Here is a 21,197-nt window from a genome sequence, read left to right on the forward strand (position 1 = left end):
ATCATTGCGAGAGGACGTGCAAAAAATTTTGTGCGATCGCGATTTCTCAAATTCGAATAGTTTTCCGGAAAAAAAAACAGTGCAAAAGACTCTGCAAATTATATTGCTAATTTTTTTCACAAAAAAACCCCCCTCTGAAATCCTGTATGGACTGTTCTTTCTAGAAATTTTACTAAATGTTTCTTGCGCTGCCAGAACTTTGTCATCGGCCGTCTTTGGTCGCAGTGGCACTAAATCGGATGGTAAACCTCATATTATGTGTTCTCGGACCTCTGTTTCTGGCTCACCACCAAGAAATTATTAAAGATTGTACGACGTATAGCTGGCATGTCTTTTGGATGACTGGGGTTTTTTTGTTTGTTTGTTTTTTTTTCACTAATGTATAGAAGTTTATTCAGTGTGGTGACGTCACAAAACAAGTGGCAACGCTTGTGGACCGATTGTGCGTGATCTGCAATAACGATATGATTATTTTAGCAAGACGTGGTAACCAAAAACTTTTTTTAAACCACATAACCTGTGGTGTGCGGTGATAAGTAAAACATAGTTGAATATTATATTTTATGAAATATTTTTGAATCATGATCGTTTTGTGGTTTTTCTGCTTTAAATACGTCGCTGAGGAAATGGCGATGCTAATGGAGACTTAGAAGAGAAAATCCTACTATTACACTGTTTTAAAACATAAGTATATCATAGTATTTGAACTTTTTTATTGTCCGTTGTATTATTTTATTATTATTTTTTATGTCCGTTTGTATTACTCTTCGATCACAGAATTAGTGCCTGATGCCGTAGCAACCAATCAGCGCCCTCAGATACATCACCAGGGGGCGTGGCTAACCTACTTTCTGTCGCGCTATGCTCACTTTTAACTTTTCTCCGCCTTGGGCGACTGGGGTTTAAATCGACACCTGTGCTGTCCAATGAAATCCCGCCGACAATTTTAAGCGGCCAATCGCGTGTGTTAAGGTGCGCGAGTGGGCGGTTTGAATGGGCCAATCAAGCGCTTAGACCCCGCCTTCCTAATTCGAGCTGAACTCGCGCATCAGTAAGTGCACGAGACCGCTACGGCTCGCGACACAGCAGATATGTAACCGTTATACAGCGGCGGTGTCAACGCGAAGTGATGCTCGACGGCTTTTACAACTTTTCACAACTTTTAAACACACACTTGAAATAAATACTAGAGTTTTTAATGCTGTTTGGAGTAAATATGAGAGCTGTGTGCTGGCCTGTTGTAGTTTTATTTGTTTTAGCGGCGCTGTGTGTGGATTTTGAGCACGCATTGAGTCTCAGCCGGAGAGAAAACACGGCGCTTTTAAACCAATGGAAAACCGGTTTTAACGATTTAGTTGAGGGGAAAGTGAAAAGGAGCGAGGAGTCGGTGAGGGAGTCGTGTCGTTCCCTGCAGGACTATGAAGCCAGGCTGCAGGAGGACACACACACTGTGAGTAGGATTTGCTGTTACGCTTCTGGAGAACATGCAGTACTCTTGTTTAGAGATGGATGATATGTCAAGCGAAATATCGCGATATTTGACCCTCGCGATACGTATCCGCGATATTTGGGGGTGTAATGGATGTATAAATGCACTGACAATACACCTGATACTCATAAATACTGTTTTTTTAGAACATTATTTACAAGTATATAAATATGTGTAAAATACTGAGTGTTACGTGTAATAAAACTTAACTGATGGAAGGTACTGATGGTCAGTCAGCCCACAACTGCTTGAAAAACTTTCTCACTTTTTTTAAATTTCCTGTTTCGTTAACTAAAATATGATTGGTGTTTGACTTGTTCTGGATCACAAATGTTTATAAAGTAAACATTTTAATTTTTTTTTTTTTAAAACACCAGTCACTTATTAACTTAATCCATAACTCTGCCAGATGTGTTCCGGGTGCAAAAGAAAGTCTGATTCTTTTTATTCTATTTCTCTGATTATATCTCGTTCCTCTGTCCTGTGCCAAGCGGTTTAGTGTTTGCTGAAACCCAAGTGAACGTGAGCGAAAGCCAAGTTGATCACCGTGTGTGTGCACTGAGGACAGGAAGCCAAACCTGGTTTCACAATCAGACCGTTAGGTCAAGGTCCCTTTAAATACACTACATGTAAAGATAAATGGGAATCACCTCGAGTGATCAGTTGGGTTTGATTCTGGTTTTAGTGTGCTGTATCATGTTCATTTTCACAGTAAAGATGAGGGACACTTCTACAGCTCCTCTATGCTGTGGAATAATACAGTTTGTCTCTCTCTCTGTGTGTCTACCTCTCTCGGTTTATCTGTTTCTGTCTGTCTCTCTCTGTGTGTTTCTCTCTGTGCCCCCCCCCTGTCTGTTTCTGTGTTTTTCTGTATCTGTGTCTCTGTCTGTGTGTGTCTCAGTGTATCTGTCTCTCCATCTCTCTCTGTGCCTCTCTCTTTGTGTGTGTGTCTCTCTCTCTCTCTCTCTCTCTGTATATGTGTCTCTCTCTCTCTCTCTCTGTGTCTGTCTGTGTCTCCCCCTTTCTCTCCTTGTCTCACTCTCTGTGTTTCTCTCTAAATATGTGTCTGTGTCTCTGTCCGTGTCTCTCTCTGTCTGTCTGTTTGTCTTCCTCTCTCTCTCCTTGTCTCACCATCTCTCTCTGTATGTGTCTCTCTCTGTGTCTGTGTGTGGCGAATAGATCAATTAAAGTGACGTAGAGATGAGCTATAGGAAAAATAATTAAACTGCAGTAAATATTTTATTAAAACGTCTGAACATTTTGACAGTAATTTGTCAGACCCACTTTCTTTTTCCACATGAGAAGAATTTGTGCTGCGTACGCCAAGCTGCCAAAAAACGGCAAAGTCGCACAGATTCCCGCTTAGCACAAACGTCGTTGATCAGCCAGGACGTGTCTCCAACATTTGTCAGATGCGGGTTTTTACAGATACAGATCTACCCGCTGTCAGACTTCTACAGATACAGATCTACTGGAATCAGTCGTGCCGGAGTCAGATGTCTTTCCTTCTCTGGACATTTCAATCAGTGCCAAAGGAAACTCGTTAGTTTCACGATCCACAGCAAAAATGAGCTCTCCAAAGAATGTGTGGAATATTGAACTTTCGATTCCTAACATTCTCAACACTTTAGGTGTGGTCTGTGTGGAAGGAATTATGTTAAAACACGCACTGAAGAACGCCAGAGCGTCGAGGTGTCCTGCTGCTGTCCGGGTTTTATAATGGGACCGACAGATGGACGGACAGATGGACGGATTTGAGCAGGCTCTCGGTGCGCACACTCGTCATGTTTGAGGAATTCTTCATACACGCTCAGCAAGAAAGGTTCAGGCTGTTGTTGGGGTTTTTATTTATTTATTTATTTTTTTCCATTTAGCTTTACATAAGGGCCACTCATTAACATATTCAAAAAAAAAAAACTCGCAGCGGCTCAGCCGTTAACGACAAACTTTCAACGAGGAATTACTGTGAAATTTCACAGATCTGTGTAAAAGTCTTCAGAGGTGACGTACGTTGCATTCCACGTCACCTGAAACCACCTTTTCCCTCTAAATACTTCATATAAATGACGTGGGAGGTCTACAGTTCTGCCTTTCTGTGTAAATTCTCCATGTAAGTTCAGACACACCGGACTGCGGTGTTTACATGACTCACTAATGCTAATCAGAATATCGCCAAATTCCGATAATGATCAGAATATTGATTTGCATGTCAACGTAATCTGAGGCGATTCTGAAAAATGGAGGACAGAAGGAAAGAGGGAATTCAGTGTGCCTCCTTTATCATGCTGGATATGAACCGGTTTATTTGTAAATAGTTTGTAGGAGCATTTACACAAGAAATGTTGGATAAAGTGAGTTTGGAAAAACATTTGTATCTGGAGTTTGTGTAAATTTGCAATGATCAGCTTCAGATCATTCAGTATTTATTCCAGGTTTTGATGTCGGAGATTGTTTTTTGGTTGTCGTTATTCATTTGTTTATATATATATTTATTTATTTAAAATTAAAATCTATGCACTGCACCTTTCTAAACGTCCATCATGAAAGTGTGTAACTATTTTTAAAGTTCTGCTCCTTCTCAAACAGTGGAATTTTATTTATTTTTAGGTTTTAACTTTACCGTGTGTGCTTTTGCAGTCGCGCACCTGTCTAAATGTTATTTTCTTTCCAGAGAGAAGCCTGTGGTTTCTGGATTCCTGCTGTTTAAATATTGTAATAAAAATTTTTTTTTTTATAAAAAAAAAACGAAGGAAGCCAAAATAACTTTATGTGCTCGTGGGATGGGGGGGGCGGGGGGTGGAGAATGCAGTGCTTCCAGGAACTGAGAATGTGGACATGCAGAAGAATGATTGTTTCTAACTTTTACAGAGCGAGAGACAGGGAAATAAGGACAGTCTTACAAGAAGAAAACACTAAAATGTTTGCAGTTTGACATGGGGTTAAAGTCAAAACTCTTGTCTGTCATCTCCTCTCATAGTGTGTGTGTGTTGGCTAGACATGAGATGATGTTACAGAGTCTCTCTGGGTTCAAAGCAGAAGAATAATTTAGCAGATATGACCTTTCACCCATGTTCCTCTGGGATGCCTGCTGAACATGAATGACTGCGTTTACATGGACAGCAGTAATCTAATTATTGACCTTACATGAGCCGTGTTTACATGAGTCACTTTTAGAATATTCCTGTCATGTTCCCGTTTTACATGTTATAGAACATAATTAGATTAACAGCCCGCGTCATTACATCACCGCGCCCCGACGTCCCTCCAGAATTTCACGTATCGACATACAGTTGGTCTTTGTTATGGTACCGTATAGTTTTGGGTGTTTTTATTTAATTATTTACGATCGCTTTAACTGCTTGAAGCCGTGGGCTGCGTCCCAAACCGCGTACTTACCGTCTATATAGTAGCCGAGATGCATGTATTTTTTTCCCCACTACAGGCCTATAGTAGGTAAATATGCAGTTTGGGACGCAGCCGTGTTCTCTTGTTTGCCATCAAACGGTTGAGCGCTGCCATGTGTGTACGTGTCTTGTCGCAAAATGTGGTGAGAACTCACACGACGTTAATAGTGTGATTAAGGTGTTTACATGTCTGTAACGCACGTCGATAATGCAAGTAAAACAGGAATACTCCACACGTCTTAATTCCATTTGTGTTTACTTCGAGTATGACTTTAATCGGATTAAGGTCATCAATAATCGCTGTTTACATGCTAGTTTCTTAATCAGAGTATCGTCTTAATTGGGTTAATAGTGGATTATTGTTGTCCATGTAAATGTACTGAGTGTTAATCGTTTATCCTTCATACCGAGGGAGACAGACAGGAGGAGTGACGTCACGTCACAGGGTGTGTGTTTGTGGGGGGGTGGATGGGGGTGGGTGTGTCGGTGTGTCTGTGGGGGGTGTCAGTGTGTGTGGGGGGTGTTGGGGTGCGTGTGGGTGGGGGGGGTGTTTCTGGGGGGTGTCTGTGTGTGTGTGGGTGGGTGTTGGGGTGTGTGTGTGGGGGGGGGTGTGTGGATGTGATTGAGAGGTGTGTTGGGGTGTGTTGGGGTGTGTGTGGGTGGGAGAGGCGGTGGGTGGTTGTTTGTGGTGTGTGGCTGGAAGATGTGTGTGCGTGTGTGGGGGGCGGGGGGGTGCACGTTGCACCTTGCACCTGTGCCTGAAGAGAAGTGTCTGTTCATAGTCTCTTTCTGTCTCTCTCTCTGTCTGTCTCTCGCCTTGTTTCTCTCTTTGTATACCTCTGTCTCACTCTTGTGCTCTCTCTCTGTCTCTCTGTCTCTGTCTCTCTCTTTCTCTCTCTCTCTCTCTGAGGGTTTTTATATTATGTTTGGTTCCTGCAGCCAAACATAACAGGTTATGTTATAACAAGGTGAGACGGGCGGTGTTATTCACAGCACGTAAAACAGAATGTTCTGGAAAAGTAGCTCTGGCAGTAGATTTGATGCAGGTGCTGTGAACATGCCGAGTGCACGTGCTGTCGGAGTTACAGGCCGGGTCTGGAGGAGACGGGGAGGTAAAAACCGCTCTGCATTTGCGAAACATGGAAACTTTTATTCACACTTGGAGTGAACGCAGCCTCGGCTTTCCACTGCCTTCTCCAAACATGCACTGATTTATTAATTTATTTATTTGCCTTCTATTGCAACAAGTTCATCCATTTAAATGCAAACCTGGAGTGTGTGTGTGTGTGTGTGTGTGTGTGTGTGTGTGTGTGTGTGTGTGTGTGTGTGTATGTATATAAAGAGAGAGTTTGAGAGGTTGTGTGTCCTTGGGGAACAATCTGGAATTGCAGAAATGCTGTGAAGGCTTTTTGCCTTCGAGACAGTCGGACTAAAGGGCCATGTGGCCTGTAAAGGGCAGATGGGGTGTGTGTGTGTGTGTGTGTGTGTGTGTGTGTGTGTGTGTGTGTGTGTGTGTGTGTGGAGAGGTTTTCTGTGGTGTCCTAATTTGTACTATGTGTCTTAAACCTCCATTCCATTCATTTTTACTCTCATACTCTCTCTCTCTTGTCCATCCATTTAGCCATCTCTCTTTCCTTGTCTATTTTTCCATTGGTTGTTCAGTCTGTCCAGTCTCTCAATCTGTTTATCTATTGGTCTCTCTGTTTGTCTGTCTGTCTGTCTATTTATCGATTTATCGATTTTATCTGTCTTGCTCTCTCTCTCTCTGTCTTGCTGTCCCTCTCTCTGTTTATTGACTTCTGTCTTTCAATCTGTTTTGTTTGTTAATCACTGTCTATATTTTTGTTCGTCTATCTGTTTGTCTTGCCCTCTGTCTGTATACCTGCTAGATTGTTTGTCTGTCTTTCTGTCTACCTCTCCAACTCTTTATCGATCTGTTTGTCTCTTTGTCTTTCAGTCAGTTTATCTGTCTGTCTCTCCGACAGCCTGTGGATAAAATGTAGGTGTTCTAACCTGTCTTTCTCTTAGTGTATCTGCCTGTCTTTCCCTCTCTCTCTCTGTTTGCTTTTCTATTTGTTTAGGATTCTTTCTTTCTGTCGGTCTCTCCATCTCTTTATCAACCTGTCTGTCCATCAGTCTGTTTTAAATAGACCTCCATTAATCTGTCTGTCTTTCAGTTGGACTGTGTCAGTTCACCTTACCTTACAGGTCTATTGTACCCTCCTCTATCTATCTGCCTATCTATCTATTTGCCTGTTTTTCTGTTTCTCTTTCATCTCTTTATCTGTCTGTCTGTCCGTTACTCTGTTTAAATAAGCATCTATAGGCACCTTCCTTTCTCTCAATCCATTTATCTATTGGTCTGCCACTCTGTACGTCAGTCTGTCTGTCTCTTTGTTCGGCTGTCTGTCTGTCTGTTTATCTGTCTGTCTTTCTCTCTCTGTTTTTCACAGTTCATGCCTGTCTGTTTCCGTCATTATCTGCTTATCTCTCTGTCTCTCATGAGTGGATGTTAATGTTTTTTTCCTCAGTGCCTCTTCTTTTCTCAGTGTGTCAGGCAGACAAAAATGTGGTACACACACACACACACACACACACACACACACACACACAAAAGACATTCCAATGGTGAACCCAGTGGTGAAAAGAAGGAGGGGGTTATGCTCTTCCTCAGTTTCTCGCGCCCGCGCTCTCTCACTCTCTCACTCACACACACACACACACTTGGGGGGGCCCTGCTGTATTTCAGCGTCTGGTTTTTGGGGATGAAGCACAGCACTTGATGTAAAAGTAAAGTTAACTCGTGTCTGTATGATTTGCGTAAAATAAATCAACAAACAAGTTTGTTTATTAACAAGTCTGTTACCACGGTAACGCCACGGTTAATCCTCAACAGACACTCTGCGATGTGTTATCACAGCGTAAACGATAATTCAAAGTGTGCTGAGGTGTAACCTATCACTTGAACGCTTTTGTCCCTATGTCTCTTGCAGCGAGTCTTTAATGACGTGTCCGGCTCGGTGTCTCTGGCCTGGGTGGGAGATGGAACGGGGGTGAGTGTTTATCTACCTCTGCCAGCTCAAATCATTCACTTCTGTGATTTCTACAGCGTTGTTCTGCCTACGAAACACCGACCGCGCCTTCAGGAACACTGCCGAGCAGTTTATGTCAGAATGCAATATATTGTTGATGTTGATGTTTTTACTATTAATCCCCTGATAATAATGATAGTACCTCAGGAGTGCAATATCCATATTTCATATACAGATTGGGTGTGGAATTAAATCATTAAAGCATATCAATCATTTAACATGCCAGAGCTTTCACTTAAATCATAACCTTCAGTTCTAAAGGATTGTTCGGGTAAATCATGTCCCTGTTCGGCCTCGTAGTCCTCATAGCCTGGGGTTTTTCTGATGTCAGGTCTGATTCGTTATGAGGACGAGCACCTGCTCGTGAAGCGAAAGGGAAGTTGTTAGTGAAGTGGAGATTCAAGCGTGACCCGAGTGTCCGGGACACGCCGAGACGCGGTCCTCGCAGTACTCTCGCGGTACTCTAACCCTTAAAGCTGTTCTTCCTTTCGAGCTGCGAGAGACCCGCTGTCCTCCTGAGCGCGTGTTTGCGTTTGGCTTCATGCTCTGAGCCTGTGGTATGCGACCCTTCCGAATCGCGAAACCCGGGGCGAATTGAATTTCAAATTCTTATCCTTACGCCGCGTTTTCCGGCACCATACTCGACTCCGTATCAGAAAGACAGCGGATGTCGTTCTTTTAGTCAGCAAAAGATCCAGCTATGAAAATAAAGAATGTTTATGAAGAACCTGTGAGGGTTATTTTATTTTAGTGTGAGGAATTAAGCGATTTCCTTCTCTCCCCTTTTATTATGGGACGGATTCGAAAAGAGTTTTAGTGGATTAAATAAATACACTTAGTATTTAGCAATAAGTAAAATAGCAATTTGTTCGATGAAGAGTGCATGTTGGAGTTCAGCGAAATGAAAAACAAGCCTCGAGTCTTAATATTGTAAGAACAGTTTTCTAAAAGCCGATATTCTGTGATGTCTGTTTGTTCGACTAAGAAAATAAATATCTCTAATAACTGCCTCAGCGCACAGCTAACGCCAGACTGCACTCTTCATCTGACCTTCTCCAGAACTGGCCCTCTCTCTCGCTCGCTCGCTCGCTCGCTCTCTCTCTCTCTCGCGCGCACTCTCTCTCTCTCGCCTGTTCTCTCGCTCTCTCTCCCTCCCTCTCTCTCATCTGTCTGTTTTACTGTCTCTCTCTCTCACTCTCTCCCTCCCCATCTGTCTGTTTTCCCTTCTCTCTCTCTCTCTCTCTCTCTCTCTCTCTCTCTCTCTCTCTCTCTCTCTCTCTCTCTCTCTCCTCACTCTTTCTCACACACACAAATCTGGGCTTGGAGTCACACAGCTTTGAGACTAATGACCTCATTCATACAGGTTGGCAGACTCAGGGGGGATCAAGCTGTTCTAGAAGTCTAGATGGCCAAAAAGGCCAACCACTTATAATAATATTAATAATAATAATAATAATAATAATAATAATAATAATCTTCATAATCATAATATTATTGGAATGAAATAAAAATGAATTTTTAAAATGTTTGTCACCCTAATTGGTTTTGTAAAAGTAAAAAAAAAATTGTCAACAAAAAACAAACACTGTCAAATCAAAAATCTAGTGGCAGGTTTTGTCGAATATTTTTAAATGATAAAGTACAAGAAAACAATTTAAACTGTAATAATAAAATTCACCATTGTGCTATTGTGGTGTGGTCTTGTAAGTGTAGGGTTTTATTTACGCAAACGCAAGGAGCTTGCTATTTTTCAAAATCGCAGCAGATTTTCTGAAAACCCTCTTAGGTTCACGTGCGTCGAACATGAGTGCAGCTAAAATGTCTCATTTACCAACAAACATCACTGTGAAAGACTGTGCAAAACTATTTCATTCGATTCAAGTAGTTCTGCAAAAAAACAAAACAAAAAAACAACCCTGATTGGTTAAGCTTAGGATGGACTGATTGGTTAAGGTCAGGATGAGGGGTGGGGTTATTCATTCCTTTTCATATAGTTTAGTTTAGTTTCCCAACAAAATCCAGCACATTATTTTGTGTTACTGTGTTTACACTTGCTGTATGTTCCTGTGTGCAGGTGTTGCTGGTCCTCACTACGTATCAGGTTCCGTTGTTCATGTTCCGCTTTAGCGAGCCCAAACTCTACAGGAGGTGTGTGTGTGTGTGCGTGTGTCTAATAATCAAATGATTCAAGGATCCTTTCATTAGCATCGCTCACTAATAATAACCCTGTGTCCCAGTGAAGACCATGGGAAGTCCTTCCAGGACGTCACGTATCTCCTGAACAACACCTTCGTCATGACACACTTCGGCATTGCCATCGGCCCGGACAACTCCGGAAAGGTGAGGCTGAAACTCCTCGTGACCCCGGATGACTGTTATGTTCTCTTCGCTCATTCTCCTGTTCACCCAGTAAAAGAATAAAGCATGTGTGGAAGTCTTATGCTGTGTTATTTATTTATTTATTTATTTATTTATTTATTTATTTATTTATTTTCTCCCCAGGTGATCCTCACAGGTTATGTGTCTGAGGGACACGGCTCGAGAATTTTACGCTCGCTGGATTTCGGAAAGAGTTTCACCCCATCCAACCTGCCCTTCCAAGTGCTGACGCAGATCACCTACAACCCGGAGAACAACAGCGTACTCGCTGTTATTAGCACAGTGGTGAGCTCTGGGGAATTGTATCGTTATTACAGTGTCATTTAAACCGTGTCATTATTTATTAGTTTTGGACCCCTCTTATTCCCACATTATTGTTAAATGTGAATGGACACTGAGCTTCTGTGAGTTTTCACTCATGCTCCTTGTTCCTCCTGCAGTATGACCTGTGGCTCTCTAAGGACTTTGGGCTCCACTGGAAGAGGATTCACTATACAGTGTGTCTGGTGAAATGGTAACACGAGCGCACGCACACACACGCACGTACATATGTATAAAGTAAGACAATTCGTGTGATGTAAATCCCATTCTTACATGAGTTTGATTTTGTTCTGCTAGCTAGTGTGCAATTTAAGTGTAAATCCATTCCGTCTCAGCTGTTTTTAAAACGAGCTTCCTTTACGTTCTATTAGTAGTTTTCAACTACCTAAAATCTCCATATGACTGCGAGTCGTAATTACAAGTGAGCGCTCCAGAAACAGCTTAGATGACGCAGGGGGAAAGATGGTTTCAGTGGTCAGTAGTTTTACCACAGCGAGGAATGTTGGTTCGGGCTAATGTTGGATGTACACTTGGATGCAAAGACTTTACAAGGCGGCACATATAAGCGTTGCGTCAGGGACTGCATATGAAATCCACAATAACGTACATTCCTTGACAGGTGAAGAACAAAAATATATAAATAATAAAACACACCCACCGTTAACACTGCGGAAATGGACACATTAACCAAGCAGTGTTCAGTGTCCTGAATCTAAAAGGGTGAATTCTTTTATGCTCATTCATGTGTGTGTGTGTGTGTGTGTGTGTGTGTGTGTGTGTGTGTGTGTTTTAGGGGGACTGCTGACACTCTGTTTTTCACCACCAACCCAAACGGCTCCTGTAGTGAGTCTTGTTCTCATATTGCCACGAAAAATATCAAATGTGTCTAAATACACAGCTGCTTATTGTTTGTCCCTGTTGTTATAAAGTGTGTGTGTTGTACTGTAAGGTGAAAGGGGTGCGCTGGAGTTGAGGAAAACCTCAGATTTCGGCCGGAGCTTTAAGACTATCGGGAGCAGGATTTACTCGTTTGGTCTGGGCGGCCGTTTTCTCTTCGCTTCAATCATGGCTGCCACGGTACGCTCGTGTGTGTTTGTGTGTGTGTAGTTGGGCATGTCTGTCTGTTCTTTGTTAAACCATAATGTCCTTGTAATTACAGTAAAACGTGACAATTGGGAGAATGTAAAGACATTTAAATGGTTTTCACAATTTTTTTCGTTGTATTTTCATTCTCTCTCTTTCTCTGTGTATCAGAGTTCGATGCGCATGATTCATGTGTCTGTGGATCAGGGTGACGTTTGGGACATGGCCCAGTTGCCGGACGTGGGACACGAACAGTTTTACTCCATACTGTCTGCCAACGACGACATGGTTTTCATGCATGTGGATGAACCTGGTGGTCAGTTTTGTGTGTTTGCGCATGTGTATTTACACGTGGTCCTCAAGCTAGTAAGATTAAACCATGTCATTAAAGTCCTCATTGTGTTAGTCTTTCTTATTCATCATTCTGACAATATTACACTACTTACACTATGTATTGTATGAAGTAAGATTGAAACCTGCATTGTATCCTGACCTGGATAGTGTCTTGGCTGCACCTGAGGTTTAAATTTGACTGACGGTAACTCAAGGTTGTCGATTGCGTATCTCTCACTCCTCTCGTCCTCTCCAGACTCAGGGATGGGCACGATCTACGTGTCTGATTACCGAGGCATCGTCTTCTCCAAGTCCCTCGAGCGCCATCTTTACACGTCCACAGGCGGCGAGACTGACTTCACTGTCGTCAGCTCGCTCAGGGGCGTCTACATGACCAGCATGCTGGCTCACGGTACACAAACAAGCGCACATATATCTCCAGTCTGGAATGAACTTTCATCACCCCCACCTTGGACAAAAGAACATAACGTTTAATGAAAGTAGCATGCGCTTATTGGACGTTATTAATTATTTCTTTTAGTTTTAGTTTAAAAAATAGTCTACGTTATTTGTTTTAAACTGTCCTTATGATATTCTCCATTTAGCTAATCTCTTAAAACGCTTTATCTACAGTCGCTTTCAGGCTTTCTTGTATCAGATGTGCTGGTTTATCTGCTGAGTGCTCTTCCAAAAAGCTCTGCGACAGGAGATTGTGTGTGTACTGGTGAGTCCTGGTGTGTGATGTAAGCTGGTGTGTGTTGGTCTGTCCAGATGGTTCTGTTCAGTCCGTGGTAACGTTCAATCAGGGAGGAAATTGGATGCCTCTGAAGAAACCTTGGAACGCAGAGTGCGACTCCACTGCAAAGGATCCGGTCATGGTGAGAGTCCTTTTAAACAAACACACACATGCAGACAATGCAGGTCTAGTTTAGAGGAATATATTAGTGTAGGTGGTTCACGTTCACGTCAATTTAGGCTTGCACCAAGAGCAGGAACGATGTCAGTGAAGGTCCTTGCCAGTGAAGAGTCATTTTGCATATTTTGCTTGAGCAGAGTAGTTCTAAAAGGGCTATTTAGGGAGAATATACACTGCCAGACACATATTTGTAAATTTGTTGGACTGAAGCCATGCCTCCTTCCTTAATGGTACTGTGCGTGTGTGTACTGCCAGGTACATCGATGGGAGACACATGCACAGTGCCAGAGGAAGTTCATGATGAAACGCTGCTAATTAATGAAGGATACTATTATTAGATCAGCATGTGCTGTTAAGCATTTGATTCATACAGAGACACCTGAATTCATTCTGTCATCATCGCCATTTAACTTGCCTTCGCAGCGACTGTGATTAGGAGTGGAAGAGTCTTAAATCATAGCATCATGCAAACCGTGACTCTTTATAGCTATACAAGGCTAGAATTGTGCATTTATTCAGCAGTCTGTCATATTGCATGGAGGAAATGGTAAATTGTTTGTGTGTGTGTCTGTGTGTGTGTGTTGCTATAGTGCAGTCTCCATATTCACGCCTCCTACAGCACATCGATGAGGCTCACCGTGCCAATGCTGCCGCTGACCGAACCTAGCGCTGTTGGTCTCATCCTTGCTCATGGTACTCTCTCTCTCACACACACACACACACACACACACACACACACACACACACACACACACTTGCAGATTTCTATCTGTAAACCACCTACTGTATATTCTGAACTGTGGAAAATCTTTATCCATGTTGCTTTGTTGTTCAGTTGCAATATTGTACCACACATGTTAATTTATGGCATAGAAATACACTCCTAGAAGAAAAGAGAAACATTTTCATGATTTCGCATACTGTCCATACTAAATCGTATCTGAGATGAGGTTAGTGTGTCCCAAATCTTACGTATGTTTAAACGAGTATCCCGAAGGTACCCGGATGGTCTGCGATTTCTGCTAGATTTTTCCGAGTGTGGATCTGTGGACACCGTTTCAGCTAATATTACTCACAAACTCCTTGCATGAGGGAGGAGGAGCTTTGTGAAGGATCGCTTCGCTGAATTCAAGCACGTATTTTAGAGAGGTGTAAATGAAATGTGGGAAAATCTATCAAGGGAATGATCAATTTTATACGACCCCAATTCTGAAAAAGTTGGAACAGTAAGGAAAATGCAAACAAACAAACAAACAAAAAAACCCCTAGAGAGTCATTTGAAAATTCAGTTCGCTCTGTACTATATTGAAATCACATTATTAATACGTTATTTGATTTATTTAACTTTGTGAATTTGATTTATTCTTGAAAATATACATTCATTTCAAATCTGACTACTGTAGCACACTCCAAAAAAGTTGGGACAGTCGACTGTTTAGCACTGTGTAACATCGCCTTTTCTTTTAATAACACTTAGGCGTTTGGATGCTGGGTGAAGATACCAGTTAGTTAAGTTTAGCAAGAGGAATTTTCCCCCATTCATCCATTATGCATTTCTTCAGATGCGCAACTGTACGGGGCCTTCGTTGCCTTATTTTGCGCTTCATAATGCGCCATACATTCTCAATAGGAGACGGGTCAGGACTGCAGCAGGCCATGCTAGTACCCGCACTCTCTGCTTATACAACCATGCAATTGTAATCTGCGCAGAATGTGGTTTGGCGTTGTCCTGCTCTGGATGGCAGCATATGTTGCTCTAAAATGTGTGTATATATATTTCTGCATTAATGGTGTCCTCACAGATGTGCAAGTTACCCATACCATAGGCACTGACACGTCCCCATACCATGACGGACGCTGGTTTTTGGACCTGACTCTGATAATAGCTTGGACGGTCCTTTTCCTCTTTGGCCCGGAGAACACGACAGCTGTTTTATCCAAAAACTATTTGAAATATTGACTCGTCGGACCACAAAACACGACTCCACTGAGCTACTGTCCATCTCAGATGAGACCGAGCCCAGAGAAGTCGGCGGTGCGTCTGGACAGCGTTGATGTACGGCTTCTGCTTTGCATAGTAAAGCCTTAACTTGAATCTGTGGATCCATCCGTTACAGCCTCATGACAGTTTTTAAGATGGTGACGTCTGAGGGATTGGAGATCATGCACATTCAGAAGTGGTTGGACTTGTCTTTATATTATGTTGTTGTTTTTTTTTTTTTGTGTGTTTTTTTAAATACAAGTCAAAGTACATTTACATATCACTGTAGTATAAATTATATAAGGAATAATGAATGAAGAAAAGCTGAAATTCAACGAGAAGTTTGTTTACGGTGACCATGTTCTCTTCCGTTACGTGACGTGTTTGTCTTTTACTACACACATACTTTTAGTACATGGTATAAGTAGATGAATTGAGATGCAGCGCTTGAGATGGTGTAGATCTTTGCTCTAGCTCTTAAATACACTTTGAAAGAACCTTTCCTCCTCAGGCAGCGTGGGGGACGCCGTGTCCATCATGTCTCCTGACGTTTACGTGTCTGGTGACGGCGGGTACACGTGGGCGCGAGCGCTCAAAGGACCGCACCATTATGCCATCCTGGACTCTGGAGGACTGCTGGTGGCCGTGGAACACAATCCCGTCCAGCCCATCTCGCAGATCAAGTGAGTCCTGATGCATACACTCGGTGCAAAAAAAACAAACCTAAAGAGACATATTATTTTGGAATAAACCACGAAGGACCTGTTCTTGTTCTTAAACAACGAAAAAGACAGGAATCTTAACATTGACCCTCGTTTATAAAATCTATGAATATGCAAATTGTAAACCCCACATGCCCCGCCCCTTTCTTCTGCTTCTACCCATCCATTTCATTTCGTGGGCTGTATTTGCATACTGGAACATGATTGGCTCTTGTACTTTATGACGCAGTAACATGCGTTTGCATGTTGTGTTGAACGCTGACTCAAACTTTCTTTTGAGAGGTTTTCATTTTGTCCAGTCTGTGTATTTAAATGAATTCTCCTGAAAGTGATCTAACAATGAAAGTACACGTTTTATTAAATTTAGAGAAGCAGAGAAGGACAGACGCAAGCTCAGTCGCATGAGGCAGAGACTCGGCAGAGTTACTAAGCGTTATTTATCTGTGGTGGTGGCGGCTGTGTTGAAGTCGCTCAGCAGTGTGTCGCAGCCGGAGACGATACGGTTTGCTCGGACTAACAGAAGCTCTTTGTTCACAGTTGACAGTTTGCAGAGCTCTGGTTCAAAGGAAGCACTGATGTTAATTCACACTGTGAGGGAAAATAAGGCAGAACACATTTAGTTGCGTCTCACTGACCAGAAAATATCAGTATTTCTGTCTGTCTGTGTGAATTCAGCACTAACTCAGCAGACAGTTTTATGGTGATCTGGTTTTCATTTTCGAATTGCTGGTGATTAATATGGCACAAACAAGTCATTCATTTTCTATTGATGATGTTGTTACTTAGTTTTCTGTGCACACCCCCCCCCATCACCCTTTAATTTATTTGACTGAAACTGAGTTAAATGGATGAAAACGAGTCAATATTACATGATTATAAATGGACTGCATCGTAATAAACATTTTTCTTAAAACACTAAAACGCAGAGTTTTTTTTTTTTTTAAACTAGATTAACACGGAATTAAATTTGTATCAGTTTTGAAAGTAATGTGTGTGTTCTGGCCTAGCGCTTGGCTGAAAAATGAAACTAAGAGTAAACCTTGTGCTCTTTGTACTTTCTTTTTATTATTTTGTGTGTGTGTGTGTGTGTGTGTGTGTGTGTGTGTGTGTGTGTGTGTGTGTATATATTATATAATATAATATAATATAATATAATATAATATATTTTATATATATGTAATATATATTCTTTGGCCATTTTATTTTCTTGCCACTATCTCCATTTAACTTCTAAACTACATTTCTGATTTTATTTGAATTAAACTGAACTCTTACTCTGCTCTTGTTCAACTGTTTGTTTTTTTTGGGGGGGGTTTGCTTTTCCTTCCGCCTTTTTTCACTGTCAGGTTCTCGACGGACGAGGGCCAGTGTTGGCATGTATATAACTTCACAGACACGCCACTGTACTTCACGGGTTTGGCCTCGGAGCCTGGAGCTCAGTCCATGACCCTCAGCCTGTGGGGTTTCAGACAACCGGTGTTCAGCCAACACTTAGTGTCCATGACTATAGACTTCCACCAGCTGCTCTCCAGAAACTGTGAGTGTATGCGAGAGCGCGCGTGTGTGTGTGTGTGTGTGTGTGTGTGTGTGTGTGTGTGTGAGAGAGAGAGAGAGAGAGGCTTGCGTTATCACTGCACTAGGACTGCAGAAGAACACTCCACGTATGTGTGAGTACATGCGTAATGCCACGTACATATGCGACTAAACTAAAAGAACTGTCTAAACTCTAAAAGAAAGTGTCGTATTGTGAATGTCACACAACCGTTCAAATACAGTATTAAGTGCTCTTATAATATCGCATAATACTTATAATAATATAGTAGTGGCATTTTCCCTGAAGGGGAATTTTGAGTTGTGTGCTTTACTAAATAATTCACAAATATTTAGAGGCTGTGATTAATCTAGCGAACACACTGCTTTGCAGTCTAGTGTGTCTGTGTTTATAGTGTTTCTGAATGCTTTAAATTCCTCACTCATCCTTGACTCTCTCCTCTCTCTCTCTCTCTCTCGCTCGCTCGCTCTGTCTCCCCCTGCAGGCGGGGAGGAGGATTACGTGCAGTGGCTCGCCCATTCCGATAACACTGGCAACCCGAACGATGGTTGTGTGCTGGGATATAAAGAAACGTACTTACGGCTACGCAAAGACTCGGCATGCCGAAACGGGAGGGATTTCGTCATCACCAAGCAGCCCACGCCGTGTCCCTGCACTCTGGACGACTTCCAGTGGTGAGAATTGGTTTTGATGGAAGTTTAGAAATGTTTCGTTTGGGGGGGTGGTTCATAAACATATATATATATATATATATATATATATATATATATATATATATATATATATATATATATATATATATATATATATATTTATATTTATATTTATTTATTTATTTTTACATAAACTTGCGTAAAGGCATCGTGAAAAAATCACTGGGGTCCTTGGAATTTAGAGAATTGTGCTGGGTAAATAAATTGGTGGATGAAATGGGTAATTAATAAACAAATGAAAAAGGTAAAAAGGAATCACTACTGAAGGAAAGGCATGAGAGAGACTGCTGAATCTGGTCTGTATAATGCCTCTCCTCCCAAACCTGGGCTTTTTTTTCTTTCTTCTCAATCCTGCAGTGATTTTGGCTACTACCGTGCCGTGAACAGCTCCGAGTGTGTGGAACAGCCGGAGCTGCAGGGCCACTCGCTCGAGTTCTGTCTGCATGGCCGTAAAGAGCAGCTTCAGACTAGCGGGTACTGCATAGTCTGTCATTCATTATTGTTTTATTATGTGTTTGAACATTAAATGTGCTGCGTATGAGACATGAAGCATGAGTACCTCGACAGTGACACTGTTAATGTTATGTGCTATATCCCAACGTCTTTCCGATGGCGTACTGATAATGACGAGTGGAAAACTATTACTCGTACTTCAGATTGGGTTCATGGATTTTCATGAAATCATTCATGATTTTCAAATTTTTTAAGGGTTTCAAGTAATGCTCGAATGAGTTCATGCCATGTTTCCTCCAAAATACCAAACGGATAACCCTTTAATCCAAACCAAATAAAAACACTAAACACTTCTGTCATCTGTCCTTTTGTCTAATTTGTACTTTGATTGGACAATGTGTGCTCGTTCTATCTGCTTTGAATTTCTCTTACAAAGCCGCTTTGAGGGGGGAAAATGATGATGGAGTAAATAATCCACTCATCACGATTGTCACTGATCGGCTGTGTAAAATCTGCAGTCTGGATGAGAGAGAAATCAGCCTCAGCCTCAGCCCCCCCCCCAAACACTTTTGCCGTTTTTCATACGGTCGTTATTTTTCCTCATGCTTTGTGCTGTGCTATACAGTTACAGGAAGATCCCAGGAGACCGGTGTGAGGGAGGCACGCAGCCGGAGAGGAAACTGATCGACCTGAGCAAGAAGTGTGTCAGTAACCTGCTTAGTCCAGAGCTTCTGGTGAGAGATCTGTACTTTTTAATGCTAATCAGTGTTAACTGGAATCTGGACACAAGTTAGAGCCAAAGTTGCATGTTTATCAGTCAGAGTCTCAGTCAGGAAGCTTGGCTCCTGTAGTGTCCGTCATCATCCTGGTTCTGCTCGTCTGTGCCGTGGCTGGGGTCCTACTCGTCAAGAAGTACGTGTGTGGAGGAAGGTAAGATCTGACTGAATTATATAAAGCGAGTGGAATGGAGTTGTGTTGTCAGTTATCAGTTTGATATTGACACGTGTGTGTGTGTGTGTGTGTGTGTGTGTGTGTGTGTGTGTTAGGTTCCTGGTGCACCGTTATTCAGAGATGCAGAGGCATGTGGAGGCTAATGCCATTGAAGGTGTGGACGACGTGGATGCTCCAGAGGAAGACAAGACTCATTACAATGAGGACTCAGATGAGGTATCAACACCAACACTATTTTGAGCTGTATTACATTTTTAACATAACTATTCTGAAAGGGTGTTTTTGTGTTTCTGTAGGACCTTCTGGCTGGAAATTGAGGCAGGAATTTCTCAGGTAGTGTCCTAAAGCTTACTAGTGAGTAACTGGAATGCCCTCTTCGGTACCCTCTTCGTGTGTGCGATCAGTAATGTTTGATTATTTATGTGTCTTCTTTCTCTGATTGGTGACAGGTAAACGTTAAACCCCGTGTGGGGATAGTGACAGCCCGGACCAGTTTACTGAAGGATGAGGAAACGAAAGTGTAGACTTTTTTTCAAATTAATTGGTTCCAGCCACTGGACAGGAGGCAGTTGGAGGATTTTTGTGACGATGGTTTTCTTTTTGGACGCCTCTTTATTTTCCTCTTTGTGTGTTTCTTCTTCGGCAGACTACTTCACTGGTTGTAGTTTGACGTTTGTTTTCTAGCAAGTCTGATTTTTGAGAAATTTTCATTCCTTTAAGACTTAAGGATTGTAATGGTTATGGTGTAGGGTTTCACTTTACTGCAAATATTAGTAATAACATGAGATCACAGAGCTTAAAGGACTAGTTCAACCTAACTTGTGGTTACAACAAATACAAATTTCTAAATGTTTCCCTGTACTGAGAAAAGAACTCAAAGTTTCAGCGTAAAGGTGTAAAGATTAAATAAATATAAAGAACGTAGTTCTGGTCGCATTACGTCTTCCTGTATCCATGTGGCATGAGACTCTCAGAACTAACTCTGATCGTATTCTAATTCTTCCTTCTCTTAAAGGACTGAATAATTCCTGACTAAACCTTTATTGACGCACCAGCAACTGCCCTTAGACTTCCATTTATAAGTGAGTTTGGCATAAACAAGCTTTCTGTTACTTTCTCGGTGCAGGGGTGGGGGATTCAGTGAAAAACCCTGAATTATTTTGTTAAATGCAAACTGTTATAGGGACAGAGACAAAAAAATATAATATAAGCTTGTGAGGACCTTAAGACTTCTGATTGACACACCAGTGCCATTTTTATCCATATATTTCTTTTTTATATATAAGAATTCAGCCTGAGTAATTAAAGCAGTATTGCAAAACAATAACAGTTCATTAAGCTAAAGTTCAAGGAGTGTGTTCATGTTTGTACAGGCTAGACAACAAGCTAAATGGACATGCTGTGCAACAATAGCACTTGCATTGCTTCTAGCTCTTTCCCTGTTACTTCCTTGGATGAAGGTACTTTCATACCTGCACTGTGGGTTTTTACTGATGACCCACTAAGCTCATCTTATTGTAAAATAAGCCAAGAGTTTCTAAGCAGTTGTGCACTAGCAAAAAAAAAAAAAAAAAAAAAAAAAAGCTCCTGATGGCATAAGATAAGTTTTTTTTTTTTTTGTTTGTTTGTTTTTTGTATGATTTTGTATTAAGTAATACACTAGGCGAAATGAATGATAAGGGAGATTGAGAACGTATGTTTTTACTACGCAAAGGTATAATTACTTTTCATAGCAATAATTAATCGAATGACTATTTGTCTAATCTTAACTACGACACGGTGTGTGATGTGTAAACCCGACAGTATTG

At 41.7% G+C, this 21,197-nt stretch overlaps 1 protein-coding gene across 2 annotated transcripts; it reads left to right on the forward strand.

The window, feature by feature from the left end:
* Positions 1–1,053: 1,053 nt before the first annotated feature.
* On the forward strand, positions 1,054–20,575 carry sort1a (sortilin 1a). 2 transcript variants are annotated; one of them, XM_017450458.3, is made up of 21 exons: positions 1,054–1,450; positions 7,887–7,946; positions 10,060–10,133; positions 10,223–10,325; positions 10,488–10,649; positions 10,805–10,878; positions 11,479–11,528; positions 11,635–11,762; positions 11,940–12,084; positions 12,358–12,513; positions 12,873–12,979; positions 13,608–13,710; positions 15,510–15,681; positions 17,067–17,257; positions 17,757–17,946; positions 18,343–18,459; positions 19,064–19,172; positions 19,256–19,368; positions 19,485–19,605; positions 19,686–19,743; positions 19,839–20,575. In XM_017450458.3, exons 1-20 carry the CDS (start codon positions 1,199–1,201, stop codon positions 19,704–19,706), a joined length of 2,448 nt encoding a protein of 815 aa, XP_017305947.1. In that variant the 5' UTR covers positions 1,054–1,198; the 3' UTR covers positions 19,707–19,743; positions 19,839–20,575. The 2 variants fall into 2 exon arrangements, with proteins under 2 accessions (XP_017305947.1, XP_017305946.1); XM_017450457.3 differs by having other exon boundaries at positions 19,686–19,722.
* The last annotated feature ends 622 nt before the right edge of the window (positions 20,576–21,197 follow it).

The sequence above is a fragment of the Ictalurus punctatus genome, chromosome 21 (assembly GCF_001660625.3).
Source record: "Ictalurus punctatus breed USDA103 chromosome 21, Coco_2.0, whole genome shotgun sequence".
NCBI classification, from domain to species: domain Eukaryota; kingdom Metazoa; phylum Chordata; class Actinopteri; order Siluriformes; family Ictaluridae; genus Ictalurus; species Ictalurus punctatus.

Coding starts and splice junctions, on each gene's coding strand:
- sort1a (XM_017450458.3), top strand. CDS start 1,199: ATGCTGTTTGGAGTAAATATGAGAGCTGTGTGCTGGCCTGTTGTAGTT. Junction 1,451..7,886: donor TGCAGGAGGACACACACACT/GTGAGTAGGATT, acceptor TGTCTCTTGCAG/CGAGTCTTTAATGACGTGTC. Junction 19,606..19,685: donor ACAATGAGGACTCAGATGAG/GTATCAACACCA, acceptor GTGTTTCTGTAG/GACCTTCTGGCTGGAAATTG.